Consider the following 15100-nt stretch of genomic DNA (forward strand, 5'->3'; position numbering starts at 1 on the left):
AACAATATGGAATAATGTAATAAATAAATCAATGAATAGAGGAAAAAAGGTTGGAAGAACAGCAAGCAAAATTGTAGGTTTCTTTTATGGTATGGTGGAACAATTTTCTCTGCTTTACAAATATTGTTATATATTTATGTAAAAAATCATATTTTTCATTTCTTGAATGCTTGCTATGTGCTAAAAGCCTAATATATGGATCTTTAATCTTTACAGATAATACTGTACAATTCTGCAACTTCACCATTTTAAAGTCAAAATATGAAATTTGAAAAAGGTCATATAACATGAAATTATCAAATCTGTGTATCTCTACTCCAAAGTCCTTGCTCTTTCAGCTATAGCAGGGGTTCTTAATCTAGAGCTTGTGAACTTGTTTGATGAAAAGATTGTGTCTCAAACTGAAATGTAGCATTTCCTTCCATTCTGAGTGTAGATAAGTCACAGAAGCATTAGCCATAGTTGTGACTCTGCAACCAATAGAAGTCATAAATATCCTCATGTCAGATTACTCTTGTTGCAGATATTGTGCAACAAGATATTGTGTTGCAGATATTTTACTCCCTCACTGCTTAGAAATGTTGGCAGTTATTAGGCTCACTACTATATCTTGTTTGATGTATTAATAAAGAATATATGTTATATCACAAATTTGGCTTTAATATTTTTGCTGACTGTGCTTTAAATATAATTAATTTCCTTTGGAATCCTGTGTATTTTATTTTATGCAGTTGAAAACTTTTTTTCTGAGGAATACAGACTGCCAAATGATTTATAGCACTAAAAAGGTTAAGGCCCCCCTGAAGCTGATTTCATTATATAATTACAAATTTTGAATTAGCTCTTAAGATGTATCATTATTCTACTATTTAAAATTTCATTTAAAAATGTTACATATTCAGGAAGATAGTTGATAGAAAAATTGTACCAAGCAGAATTGCAATGTTTCCTGCTGCTTTATTTTAAGCTGCCATCAATAATTCCAAGAGCCATAAAAAAAAAATCAAATAAGTAATTACTGTTCGTTGGACCCCCTATGTGGTAGCAATAATCTAAATTTATGGCAGTATCAGTACTTGGGCTTTACTAAGCCATGAACTTCAGCCTCTGAAATGGTGATTATTTTTGTTGTTGGTGGGAATGACTAGAGCCACTCAGTAAAAAAATGACATAGGTGATGCACTGTAAAAGCTGTAAACTACTATAAAATGTTACTTGTTATAAATAATGTAAATACAATTTGTGGCAAATATAGGTAAAAGAAAAAAAGGTCTTTTATAGAGAATTTAGAGGCTCTTGATTTAGTTTTAAGGTGGATGTTTTAAAAATAATCTGTCTTGTAGCTGAATTTGGTATTTGATGTTATTATTATAAAAGGTTGCTTGCCTTTGCTCATTCATCTTATTCCTTTTTTTGCCCAAAGCACAGATTGTATAAAATCTTGCCCATCTATTTTCACAGTTTCTGCTCTCTGTCACGTATAAATGATGCCTAGCTCAGAAATAATATGCCTGCAGAAACACAGCATATTTACTTTTTTTAAAGGAATAGTCACATATCAGTTTGATTCTATTCAAGATAAATAAAAATAGGGTGATTTATTTGTCTTTTTTATTTTTAGTTACTGGATGGCAGAAGGAATGAAATCCTCAGAAAATACCAAACCGCTTTGCTTTGCGAACTCTGAAAATAGTTGGATTTGCTTGCCAACATAATTTGTTGTGAAATATACACAATTATATAACAGATCCTCTTTTCTCTTTTACTGAGAAAAAGGCTTTCTTAAAATACTTAATTATATAATTCCTGAAAGAAAATGATGTTAAAACTTTAATTTAGCAGAAGAGGAAGAAGCAACCGAAGGCCAATAATATGGAAACGCTCATGTTAAAACTGTTCATATTTTCTTCTTCGTCTCTTAGGTTTGCTCAATTCTTATTTACCGAGGAATTCAAGGCTGGTTCTCGAGTCCTTGAAAGTATATACAGCTTGTATGAAGGCTTCTCCGGGACGGTGTGCTTTCTGATCGATCTGCTGCAGCCCAATCAGGCTGAATTCCCTCTCTTCAGCGTCTTTGTTTAGAAGGCTCCATCTTCCACTGTAGTCCTGCACAAGTCCCCTGTGATTTCCTGAGCCTAACCGAGGCAGTTTCCACATAAGCCACATTTAATGGTATCACAACCATTAGCCTTAACATTGCCGCCAGAAGGAAGGGAGCAGGCAGGTGAAGGCAATATGATACCAGACTTGAATGAGAACCAACAAAGTAAAGATACCACAATTCATCTAAAAACCATAGAGATTTAATATTTCAGGGAATAGATGTGAAACCAGAGATAAGAGGAAAAAGGGAAAGAGAAATGATCTGCTTTTCAGTTATGTCATAGAAAACTAAACTGAAGTGAAGACTATGGCAATAAAATGTTAATACCTTCATAATTGGACAGAGAATTTGACCATTTGTGGGTGCCCTCCACCCCTAAATTCAGAAATAAAGGCAAAAAAAAAAAAAAAAAACCTAAAGTAATTTCCCAGCTTAAAACAGCTAGGAGAAATGAAGTATCAGGTTTCCGAAGGACATAAAAGGAAATTGTTGGTTGTCCTATGCCTTTACTTATTGAAATTTATGAATTTTACTGAATAGTGATATTTGCATATGAATCTCTATTTTTATCATTACCCTGGGCACTTTAAAGAAATCATACCATAACTTTGTTTGAACACCAAAATTTGAAGTTTCCTTAGGCCTTAGAATATCTCTTTTCCTGGTTCCTTTTTCTTTCCTAAGCTTAATTAGAATAGCAAAATTCATAAGCTAGCAAATACTGCAACAAGTGTTGCTGTCAAGTGTTTTTCTCAACTGAAAGTGTGAGGTGTGTATTGTCTATTGTTAGCAATTTTTAAAATGCCTTTATGTATGCAATTCCTGTGAAGCTATTAGCCGAACTGTAAAATATACTCTTGGTAAAAATCACTCATTTCAAAGATCAGGGTAACTGCTACAAAGACGTGTCATTCTGCCTTTGATGGAATACTGTGTCCCCTGGGACAGGCAAACAAAGGCTGAGAAAGGCACTAGTGTTTGTGGAAAGAATTTTTGCTCCATTTTATACCATTAGAGTAAGAGATGAGTAAACTCTCTGGCTGGTCAACTTACCTGCCAAGACACAGGGTCCACTAGAAATTGGCTACAATACTCATTAAGACAAGTTATCCTATCAAATTCTACTCTGCTGTAAACACATAGAAGTTGTAAAACTGCTTCAGGTAAATAGTAGTTTACAGAACACTGTAGGAGCATCTGTCACTTTAATATGCAGAACAGAGTTTACCCCTTTCTTAGACTTGGTCACTGACAATTTCATATATGAGATTGAGGAGGAAATTGTGTACTGCATAAGACTGAATTATTAAAATAGTCATTAAATATTTAGATATATGTATATATATGTACAATTGTATGTGTGTGTGTATATGTATGTATTCTACATCTATCCCTATGTAAACCCAAGTACTTATTCTTTAGTGCAATAATTCTTAACTTTAATCATAGTTGGACTTTGGGAGGAATTAGGGAATATTCTGTTGCCTAAAAATATTTATGTGTCTGTTAGTGTGTGTATATATATATATATACCAGTATGTTTGTGTGGGGGGGGGGGCACGCGCGCTCTTTTTTTGGGGGAGAAGAGGACCTCTAGTGTTCATAAGATTCTCAAAGAATCTGACCAAAGAAAGGTAAGGACTATCTTTGTATATTTTATGAATCTGTATATGTTTGCACTCATCAAAATAAACCAGGAAGAAGTGATTTTGAAAAGAATACACCTTTTTAGCTTATTGTCCCATTTTCACATCCTCTGACATAAGCATATGCCACATAAATTGCAGCTTTCATATTACTCCCCAAATTGGGTTCCAGATATTCTTTCATAAATAGGCAAGTACCTCTTGGAAAGCCTTAAACAAGATGCCTTCTACAAAGTAGTCTCCTTTTGAAATGATAATGATGTTTGCTTCCACTATCTCATTATAAATTCCTTTCAGATGACCTCTATAGATTTAAAATAATAACCATCCAGTATACAAAGCTTTATGGAAACATACTTTTTTCATCATCCAGCAACCTCTCAAGATGTATTTGGTAATTGCTCCAAAGTCTTACAGCTAGGAAAGGGCAAAACAGGGATTCAAACCCAGGGTTTCACTTTCAAAGTTTATTTATTCAATGTTTTAGACAAGAATCTGGGGATACAGCAGTGAACAAAATACCCCTTCCCTCACAGTTACTTTCTGTTTCTGTTTGTTGATCCTTCCACCATTCATCCTTGAGATCTAAAACCTAAAGCACTACGAAGTGATACTCTATCTAGCTCATCTTATCAATTCCATTCCTAGCAACTTCAGGAAAACTGGACCTCTTTCCTGCTTACTCGCCCTTTTAAAGTCTGATAGGGTGACTGTGGCGTTGTGCTGACCATTATGAAAAGACAACCCTTTTGTGCATGTCAAATCCAAGCAAAGGCCATGTTTGAGTGATGTCTTTATGAAATGACATCTCAGTGAATTAGAAAAAAGGATAAGCTTGTTTAGTACTTAAACATGTTGAAACTTTTCATTTTCCTGAAAGAATAGAATTATATTTAACAGATTGGGGAGGTCCTCTTCTATCTTGTTTTCCCAAGAAGGGGGAAAAAAGGCTCTTGAGACTTTTGCTGTAGGAAAGTGTAGCATGTCACTTCTTATTTAATTATCCAACTTGTCACCTTCTATGTGCTAACATTCTTAATGTAGTACTTAAGCATGTTGCCTCCACCACCACTAGTATAACTATAATATTATTTACCATATGTGGCATGAACAATTATAAACCCTGAAGGTAACAGTGGATATGTTTGAGGATACATTGAAAGAGTCTCTCAACAATAGGGAGACTGCATTATACTTTGATAATAGGACATTTTGGAAACCATTACAACTCTGTGCATTTTGTTTCATTAATGCAATTATGTACTTTTTCTTCCGCACACACCCTAAGATATTATACATCTTTATTTTATCCAAACCTGTTTCGGTCATCTGTTTTTACTTTCCTTCATTCCACTTGTAACCTGGTAACTGAGGAGAACAGAGGTTTGACAGCATGTGCTTCTTTAGGTAGCAAACTGTGCTGTTAAGATAATAGTATTCATTTACTGATAACTCAAGAAACAGAGTTATTTTCTTGGTCTGTGCTAAACCAGAGCTTTTCCAGTGGCAGCTTATTTCTTTAATTTTTTGACATGTGAAGATTTTAATCAATGTGGTACTCAAATTGTTTCAAATTTGAAGTAGAAAATCTCAATAATTTCAACACAACAAATATAAATTTGTGATTCCTAAGCATATTAAGTAAACATACGATTTAAAAGAAAAACATTGGTAATGTAAAGAACCCTCTGTTGGAAATCTCAAAGCCTTGCTCTGCAACTTCCATGGGCCACTATTGTAATAATAATAGTCACCCTGTCACTTCACAGGGTTGTCATAAAAGTTGTCGATGATAAAATGAATATAAGAGAGTTTTTTAGTGTGCAGGTCCTTTATGTATGTAAAAGAAATGCTATATTTTAAGTGCCTACTATGTGCAGATAAAATCATGCCCAGTTATGATTTCCAATAAGCATTTCAGCCAAACAGAATCTCCATGTGTAGATGCAGTACCTGAGGTCTAGGTCACTAGATGGCTAAAAACCAAGTGCACCTTTTTTTTTATAGTCTACCACTAGTCCTGACTACAGAATTTATGCCTGTATTCTGATTCACCAGGGCTTACTACATAGGAATAGAATGGTTTAGATTGAGAGCTCCTTTTAATGCAAATATTTATTTTGCTTGCTGGGAACAAAAAGTAACAGTGCCAGTAACTTGAGAAAAGGGGCAGGCAGGCCAGGTCTGCAGAGAGAAAATGAGCTGGGAAATAAAGTAATTCTGGGGGGAGTTTGATCTGCACTTTAATTCAAGTCTCAGAACTGAGTGACATACAGTGATAGAAATATACTCTCAATTACATATAAAGACTTCCTTTGGGGACCTGGGTTATTTATTCAACATTGTCCCAAATTAATAGCTAGATGACTAAGCCTCAAATTTGTAATCTTGGCATAAATTTGGCAAGGAAAGCAAATGAGAAGGGATGCAAAGGAGTGGATGAGGGGAAGCTTGCTGAAACTCGGCATCTCAAAGTGAGTTGTGGATACACGTTTAATTCTACTGAGAACCAGTCCAGTCGTACTGGTGCTGGTGATTTTTTTTTTTTCTTCCTGGGACCTCTAATCCTGGACCACCCCTGATTCAGCAACTTCTTGTCCTCCTTAAACAGTTCATTGTGTTATGTTTATTCCTATATCTGTTTAATCTTGTGACCTCCTTTTGCCTGGGAGGGCAGGTTTTCTCTTTATCTCTTCCATCCATGTCTGTTCGTATCTAAGGGTTCCAGGTTCAATAAGGCTCAACTCCTCTCTGGACATAAGGGTGGACTTCAGGGTGAGCAATAGCAAGAGTTGGGTCTAGTCTGTAGTCAGATCGCAAATGCAGAACAGCCTACCATGCATGTGGCTGTGCATGAGAATAGGGTGGTAGCTGCATTTATCTTGCTTCCCCTCCATAAATAAACCTGGTCATTTTATTTTTACTGTTACAAAGAAAAAGTTGATGCTACATTAAATATTTGGCCCTCATCCATTATCATAAATCTCATACTGTAGTGTGCAGTCTCTCTTCTTGTTTCTTTAATTGAAAGTGCTAATGAATTGAGGCCTGATGGATGATGCCTTTAGTGGTTTTTTTTTAAATATTTGCTTTAATTTTCTTAAAGTATTGAACCTTGTCATTTCTACATAGATTCTTCCACAAATGGCAAAGTTGTTTATCTGCAGAATCCTCTGCATCTTTCTTTGCCTTTGTGCACCTGTTATTTACCCCTCTGAACTGAATTTAAAACTTATTTTAAATAAAAACCAAATCATATTTTTATTCTTTGGGGGAGGATTGATGAGTAATATAGATTAAAAGAACAGACTATCCTCTCTTTTCTTGAGTTTCTCTTCCCTGTACATATTGAGGAAGAAGAGGGAAAGGTAGAGATAATTGACAATGGTTGTGAAGGACTTAACTGTCCAGTTTGCAAGGATTTCCTGTTTACTTCCTCTTTGGTTTTTCTTAGTCTTTGTAGGAAATAGTTTACCTGTGTTTGTGTGTGTGGGTAAACAGTGGAGAGAAAGAAAAAGAGAGAGACTGACTTAAGGAGAGTCAATATCACATAGGAAAATAAAACCCAACATTTAGCTATTAGATATATCTGAGTGAAAGGATATGTTCATGCTAAATTGATTAATGAATGGGTCTTAATTGTGTGCTAACTGCTCTGTAATAAATTAGCACATAATTAATGAGGTCCCTAGTTACACTTCAAATGTTCTGTCTTAAACATTTGTTTTTATTAAAAATTCTGCCAGGTTAAAGCCATTAGAGGCCATCTGTAGATGATAACCACCATGAGTTTCACAAATACGGCAGTGGTATATGATAGAAATGTAATAATGTGAGCCACAAATGCAAATCACATATGTAATTTTTAAATTTTCTAGTTGCCACATCAAAAAAGTAAAAAGAGAAAGGTAAAATTAATATTAGTAATGTTTTTATTTTGACTTAACCTAGTATATCCAAAATATTATCATTTCGATATGCAATCAATATAAAAATTTTAATGAGATATTTTAGATATTTTGTATTGACCCTTCAAAATCCAGTATGTATTTTACACTTACTGCACATCTCAAGTTGGACTAGCCACATTTCAAGTCTACAAGAGCTACATGTGGGTTAGCTATTGTATTGGGCAGGGAAGGGCTATCATCCCATTCCTGTTTCCCAGCATTGATAAAGTCTTTCTACTACTTATATTTTATTTTGTTGTTATAAGAGAAAATTGAAATAGAATACTGCAAGTTATATGAATACTTCAATATTTCCCCAAAGGCACCACAGCAGTGCCAAGAATTGTCCTGTAGAAAAATATGCTCTGTGATTAAGTAAGTTAGGAAAGTTCTATCCTTTTACCCTCTTTTGGAGATTACATGGTTCATTAACATATTAAAGACTCTGAGAAAACTCTCCTAGGTAAAGAAACCTGTTTGAAGGTGTTGAATTATTGAGTTCTGTGTCTGTAAGAATTCTAGAAATTGCCATAAGTGTCTCTTCATAAGAAAATCTTTGTGTTTTCTCCTCCCTCTCTACTCCTTTTGGGCTCATTTATATATTTCTCTTTGTATTCAGAGTCTCCTGAGAGCCAAGATATCTCTTTTGTTCTAGAACAACCACTTATTAAATTGAAACCAGCAGATGGCTTTAAGGTCTTGCACTTGGATATAGATCTTCAGAAAGTGCTATAATACATATTAATACCTTCCTGTTATTCTTTCAGAAATGATGAATGCTAAAAAGACGGGGGAAGAAACATCTGAATGTGTATATGTATAAACATAGAATACATACAGTTTCTTATGTAGAGTATTACAATTCCTGCTGATGCTTTCTTCTTATATTTTGTGTGTGGTGTTAATTTACATGCTTTAATGTGTACTATTCTTGTAATGTGTTTGAAGTAGCTATGACATAACAATAATTTTAAAGAAGATATAGACTATATTTGACTATTGTCAATCTTTAGCAAATGATCTTTTTGCAACTTGGTTTTAGTGGGCCCTCTGATATTGTCCCCATAAGTTTTAAGATCTGTGGATAGTGACAATTACCAATAAAATAAATTCTGCTGCTGAATTTGGTTCAAGTTAACTGTGGTAACCTTTATTTGTGGATGTATTTAAATAAGCAGATTCTTTAAATGATCAGTTTTGTCTCTGTTTTTTAGGGCTTTAGTATTTCAATATTAGAGATGTCTTCTGAAGACTGTAGCAGCAGAATTGCTTTGCTCTTGAAAATGCAAAGTGTAACATGAGTTGTATATAGACTCTCCAGGAGTAGAAGTAGAATATTCTCTAGTGCAAAAGTTTGGTTTTAGAATATGATAAGGAAGGGCAGCCCATTCTCTAAAAAGGTAACAGCTTTTCCGACTTAGAACATCTGGGGGAGCTCTCCATGAAAAGGAAGTCTGAATTTTAATCTCTTGGACTTGATGGCACTAAATCAACAAAAATTTTAAAATGGATTTTGTAGAACCCAATTATTAGGGGAAATACTTTGCAAAGCCATATGCTGGGGAAGATACACTGGGTCAAACACCACATGTTAGTTTTGGAATGTGTATTTCTCAGTGAATAGAATTTATTTCACCAAAAAGATGTTTTTTCTTTTTTGCACAATGCACAGTACTTATAGAAATATTGTATTATTGGAGAAAAAAAGCTCACCTTCCTAATGATACATATCACAAGCAGAAAATTAGTGCAATTTCTTAATTATGGGCGTACAAAGGAATAATCTGTCAATATAGTATAACTGCTTATTTCTAATTGTATCCAGGAATGAATAAGTACTATTATTTAAAGTACGATTGAACTTTGAGGAACTGCTCAATGAATTAGTATTATTAATAAAATTATACTCTTTACAATATATTTGCCTCAGCACAAATACAGTTACAAACATAAAATCATAAAAAAATACACCAAATAATAGAGATTGGTTGTTACTACTTTAAAATTCTACTAATTTCCATTAACACTAAATCCAATACCAGTTATCGGTTGTATATAACTAAAATTTTGAAAGATTTGCACACAACAAAGTGAGAGGCTTTTTAAAAAACGCCTTTTTGCCAAAAACAGGTTCTATGACCTCTTGCTAATTGTTATATTTCCTTAGGGGCACTTTGAGGCGCTTTCAAAGACATAACTGTAGCAATTAGGTCTAAATTTAGAACAGAATGTTCTGCCAGATATTTTACTATATTACAAAATGGCATACTACTGTATTTTATAATAAAACCAAATTCTCAAGTATTATGGTATGTTACATATTATTATACCAAAACACCACTTTCTATAAGTTTATTATTATGTACATAATATTTTAAAAAATAATGAGTATTTCAGTCCTAGTGAAAAAATATAATGCAATACATGACATTAAATTGATCTTTAGTCAAAATCCATTTAGGTGTTTGACAGGAAAACTAGCAATTATAAGCTGCAATGTATACGTTATTCTCAAGGACAAAATGGCGAATGATATTATAGAAAGACATGATCACTGCATCAAGTTAGCTAGTGTACAGATTGAGAAAGATCAACTTGCAAATGCTCATCAGATCTTAGCTTTTGGTATTGGTTGTTCCTGGAGGGGAAGTACTAGTCAGTTGATGTTGCTTCCCCTTCATGTGGGGGGTTTACTCACACACAGCCCACTGTGTTGTATAATGAAATGTCTTTAGAAGCGAGTTTGAGTCAGAAGCTTAGAGATGCACCTTACTGTTTTTAAAACTGCTGTTACAAAGTTCTAAACACTGTGATTTTTCCAAATGTGTTTTCTGTATTAGTTTTGTACTGTAGAAAATAATTCGCCATAAACTGAACTTTATAGTGTTTAAAGCCATGTTATTTATTTGCTTATTGTCCCCTTCAGCACATTTACTACGTACAGTATACTTAATAATGTAAAACCTGTGATATTCCTTTGCCTTAAAATAAAATCTAATGCTTAATATTGAGTGTGTTCTCAATAATTCTAAGCTACTAGTTCATTTTCCCTTTAAAGCTAGCCATGGTGTCCAATAAAATATTACACAAATACTCTGTGGAGTGTTGCTGCTGATTCTGTGTTTCTGACACTGTGCGGTATCTTGATCCAGGACATGGTGGCCTGCTGGAATCTATAAATAGACATTAGTAATCCTTTTGGAGAAAGGGCCTGGTACCTCTCAGCTGTTGGCTGAATCCATTTCTCAACCCTTATAAATAGATTTTCCCATGCCACACAAAGACCAAGTAAAACAGCCTGTCATGTTCTCTCCCTCTACTTTTTTTTGTCTTGATTCCTTCTGAATCTTCACATGCTTTTTATTTACATTATTTTCCTACATAGAAAAGTGCCAGAGATGCCTGAAGATTTAAATCACTATTTCAACAAGGAAATGTATCTTATAATTATTTAAGTCTAAGTGCTTTATGGAACAGGTAAAACCTGAGTTTTAGAGAGATTTAGTAGCTCGATCAAGGTCTGAGGGACAGGGGTGGTCTCAGTCCATCCTGCTGTCCAGAAGATGGTAGAAAGTTCAGTGGGTGAAAAGGAATTGTGTTAGTCTTGGTATTGGCATACCAGTAAGCAGGAGGCTGCCTTGGATTAGAAAGCTGCTTCCTTATTAACAGGCCCTGATCTTTGCCCTGAGTTAGTCACAGTTATAGAGAAATACATTTTTGTAGGCAGACTTTCTGGGAGATAAGGCTCTGATGCTCTTTTACCATTGGAAGCAATGCTCAGACCACTGTATTTGGAAGATGAAGGGCATGCTCACATGGCACAGTGAAAAGTGAAATCCTTCCCCATCTTGATGCAAGACAATACCTTGCACGTTGAAAAGCATGTGTGATCTGGTTACTTTTAAATGACCGGAAACGCTGGCCTTTTGAAGAATCAGGCGTTTCCTCAGCCCAGAAAATAAAGACTGGCGACAAATGCGTCCAGAAACCAATTCTGGGGCCCTTTGGTTGCAGTTTTCAAACGGATGTGAACGGTTTCCCAAGACAGCACCATTAAAGGACTCTAGGACCCAGAGGCTGCGCGCTGGGCCAGCAGGGCCCGTGTTATCCTTTTGAGCTCCCGCGCGGCGCGAGCTGTCGTCGGACGCGAGTTCGCGGCCCGCCAGGGGACTGGAACAGTCGCCACAGAGACGCCGCGGGCGCTGAAGCGCGCGGACGGTGCACGGTACGCGTGGGCGTGTCCTGGCGGGGCCGCGCTGCTCGCACCACCCCAGCCAGGTCGGCAGCCCCAACCAAGGTCCAGCTCCGGCGCCAGGGCCGGTGGGCCGGGCCCGCTTGCCCTCGGCGGGCTGCGCAGAGCGCGGGAGCAGGTCGGGGCCGGGCATGCCGGGAGCCCCTCAGACAGCCGCCGCCAACGCCGCCGCCGCCACCGCGTCCGCCTCCGGTACGCGCCGCTGACACGCGGAGATGAAATTCCCGGCCTCAGTGCTGGCGTCCGTTTTCCTGTTTGTGGCCGAGACGACCGCTGCGCTCTACCTGAGCAGCACCTACCGCTCGGGCGGGGACCGCATGTGGCAGGCTCTGACGCTGCTTTTCTCGCTGCTCCCCTGCGCGCTCGTGCAGCTCACGCTCCTCTTCGTGCACCGCGACCTCAGCCGCGACCGCCCGCTTGTGCTGCTGCTGCACCTGCTGCAACTTGGGCCTCTCTTCAGGTGCGTGCGCCACAGCCCCCCGGCCTGCTCCCCACACCCGCCGGAGCCGAGGGGGGGGGGCGGCCTTCCGGTAGGGACAGGTGGCTGGACCCAGGGCCAACCCGCCCTGCCCCCCCCTCCCCAGGGCCCCATCATTTCAGTCACAGGAATGCGACAGAGTCCTTGGCATAAAGGTAATAAAGCGGAGGAGCACTGCATTCCAGTTAGGTTCCATCACATGAAATTGCCAACATTTAGCTGATACTAACCAACAAAAATGGCAATTTCATGTGGTTCATCCTCGTTAGACACATTGCTTTCTCTGTGGTCCAGTGGGCTCTGGCGAGATTGGCTTGTGTGGTCACAAACCCTTAGGAAATGTGTTCTCGGTCTCGGTAGCCACACTGTATACAGGTAATTTAATCATTTAATTTAATTATCATAATAATCATTTAAATCAAAATAATCATTTAATTTAATCATTTCTCAAAAATATGGAGCTTACTGTATGCCAGGCACTGTTCTAAGAGCTTTACAAATATTAATTTATTTAGTTCTGATAAAGAAGTCTAGAAATCCACCCGCCATTCTTTTTCCTTGGTGATGGTATGAATATTATGGGCTGTGGAAACATATGGGGTTGTAGAAATGTGTTCCGGCCCTGCCTAATTTATAAACATCGTCATGAAAGCTGGTAGACAATGTGCCACGAAGACTAAAACTTAACTGTGTGTTAAGTGATGAAAACCTGTTAGTGCCATTTCTGGAAATTAATTTTTATTAACACAAAGCAAGTGGAAATATATAACAAAATAGACTTGGGCTTATCTAAGGAGCATGGAGGGAGTTGAAAAATATGTTGTTTTCATATCTTTCATCTCTATAGGAAAAGCAAAACAAAGGCTATCTGGATTAGAAATAAGTTTATACTACTGAAATTGAGACATAAGTGACAGGAATTTGAAGAGAGAAAGGCCGGAGACACCTGAGCCGCCAGAAAATTCAGCCAGCCTAGCCTAGAACCTTTCCTACCAGAAAATCAATACAATCGCTGTCTTTGACACACACACACACACACACCCAGTCACTCACACACACACACACAGAGTAGCAAGATAGATTTTACAAAGCCCTATTGGAAAACTTTTGTGCCTTATATTAAAGACAACTGTCCCATGCTATGACATTCTGTTGACTTTAAAAAAAAAAAAAAAAGACAACTGTCCCAGCTGACACTCAGACTACTGACTTGCAGTTTACACACAGTCACAGCAAACTTGGTGAACGAGTTTCCCAGCCTCCAGAAGCTGCAGAATCCTAGAAAGGAAGAGAAACAGGTAGCCTGGCAGGAGTGAGAAGTTGCTACTGACATCCTGATAGCCAGGAAAGGGTCAGGAGGAAAACAGGATGAGGGGAATTTAAAAAGTCCTGCAACCTTGAGTCATTTAGTGAGGAGAAGTTTAATCCTCCCTAGCCAAGTAATCTCCGTGGTCCTGTTTGTATTCCTGCTCAATAAAATAAATAAAGCAATTTCAAGGTGCTCACCATTTCTTAACATTGTTTGTGAAAATAAAACTCACGTTTAAGTGGAGTAACAGGGAAAGGGAGACTGACATTTCTTAAAAGCTTCGTGTGGTAGGTGGTTTGGTATGTACTTACATGCCTTAGTTCATTGAATCCTTGCCATGAGGTATGTAATTCTCCCCATTTTACAGATGAGGAAAATGAGGCCCCAGAGTGACCATGTTCCTTCCCAAGGCTTCTTAAAAATGGAGTTAAGTATGTTCCCCATGCTCAGTGAAAGAAAGCCTAGGAGTATGTGGTACATTCTCTCAGTAGTTCCTTTCTAAATTAAGAAAAAGTTTGGTCATCTTGGCAAAATTAAAGAAACACAACCTAAATAACCATCCAAGTAAATGATTATACCCTGTTACTACCATTTAAAAATGTTTCTAAACCCTAAGAGGAGCCCAAGACAAAGCTAATGACATAATATATATAAAAACAGGATGACAAGTATAAACCTGAGCTCAAGGAAATATGCCAAGATGTTAAGAGTGGTAGTTTCTAAATGGTGGGGTTATGGGTGCTTTTGAAAAATATAGAAAAGTATATTATTTTTCCTTTATACTTTTTTTTCACTTTTTATTTTTGACAGAGTCTCACTCAGTTGCCTGAGCTGGAGTACCATGGCGTCAGCCTAGCTCACAGCAACCTCAAACTCTTGGCTCAAGTGATCCTTCTGCCTCAGCCTCCCAAGTAGCTGGGACTACAGGCATGTACCATCATGCCTGGCTAATTTTTAGTCTATATATTTTTTAGTTGTCCAGCTAATTTTCTTTCTATTTTTAGTAGAGATGGGGTCTCGCTCTTGCTCAGGCTGGTCTTGAACTCCTGAGCTCAAACAATCCACCCACCTTGGCCACCAAGAGTGCTAGGATTACAGGCGTGAGCCGCTGTGCCCGGCCTATTTTTCCTTTATACTTTTAATACTTTTTAATTATAGTAAAATATTTTAACTTTATTAAGGAAAGAAACAGGTTAGTGTTTTTAAAGGATAACTTTTCAGCTATTTAGAAAGTTTCAACACTATAAAAAACCTATTTCCAGAAAGTTTTGAGTGGGTCATTGTCTTGGAGGAAAAACAAAATAAAAGAACAACAATCAACTCCCTTCCATCAACAAGAAGACTCTCGTTCTATTGTGGCT

The 15100-nt window shown here is 37.3% G+C and overlaps 2 protein-coding genes across 2 annotated transcripts in view; both read left to right on the forward strand.

The window, feature by feature from the left end:
* LANCL3 (LanC like family member 3) overlaps positions 1–3600 on the forward strand; it is a 97616-nt gene extending 94016 nt beyond the window's left edge. Inside the window, exon 5 of the mRNA XM_012736662.2 lies at positions 1923–3600. Within this exon, the coding sequence (XP_012592116.1) occupies positions 1923–2082 (160 nt within the window). The 3' untranslated portion in view covers positions 2083–3600. The remainder of the gene's footprint in view (positions 1–1922) is intronic.
* An 8321-nt stretch (positions 3601–11921) lies between these two features.
* Positions 11922–15100, forward strand: part of XK (X-linked Kx blood group antigen, Kell and VPS13A binding protein) — a 48699-nt gene continuing 45520 nt past the window's right edge. The window contains exon 1 of the mRNA XM_012736663.2: positions 11922–12412. Coding sequence (XP_012592117.1) covers positions 12168–12412 — 245 coding nt within the window. The 5' untranslated portion in view covers positions 11922–12167. The remainder of the gene's footprint in view (positions 12413–15100) is intronic.

The sequence above is a fragment of the Microcebus murinus genome, chromosome X, assembly GCF_040939455.1.
Source record: "Microcebus murinus isolate Inina chromosome X, M.murinus_Inina_mat1.0, whole genome shotgun sequence".
Lineage (NCBI taxonomy): Eukaryota > Metazoa > Chordata > Mammalia > Primates > Cheirogaleidae > Microcebus > Microcebus murinus.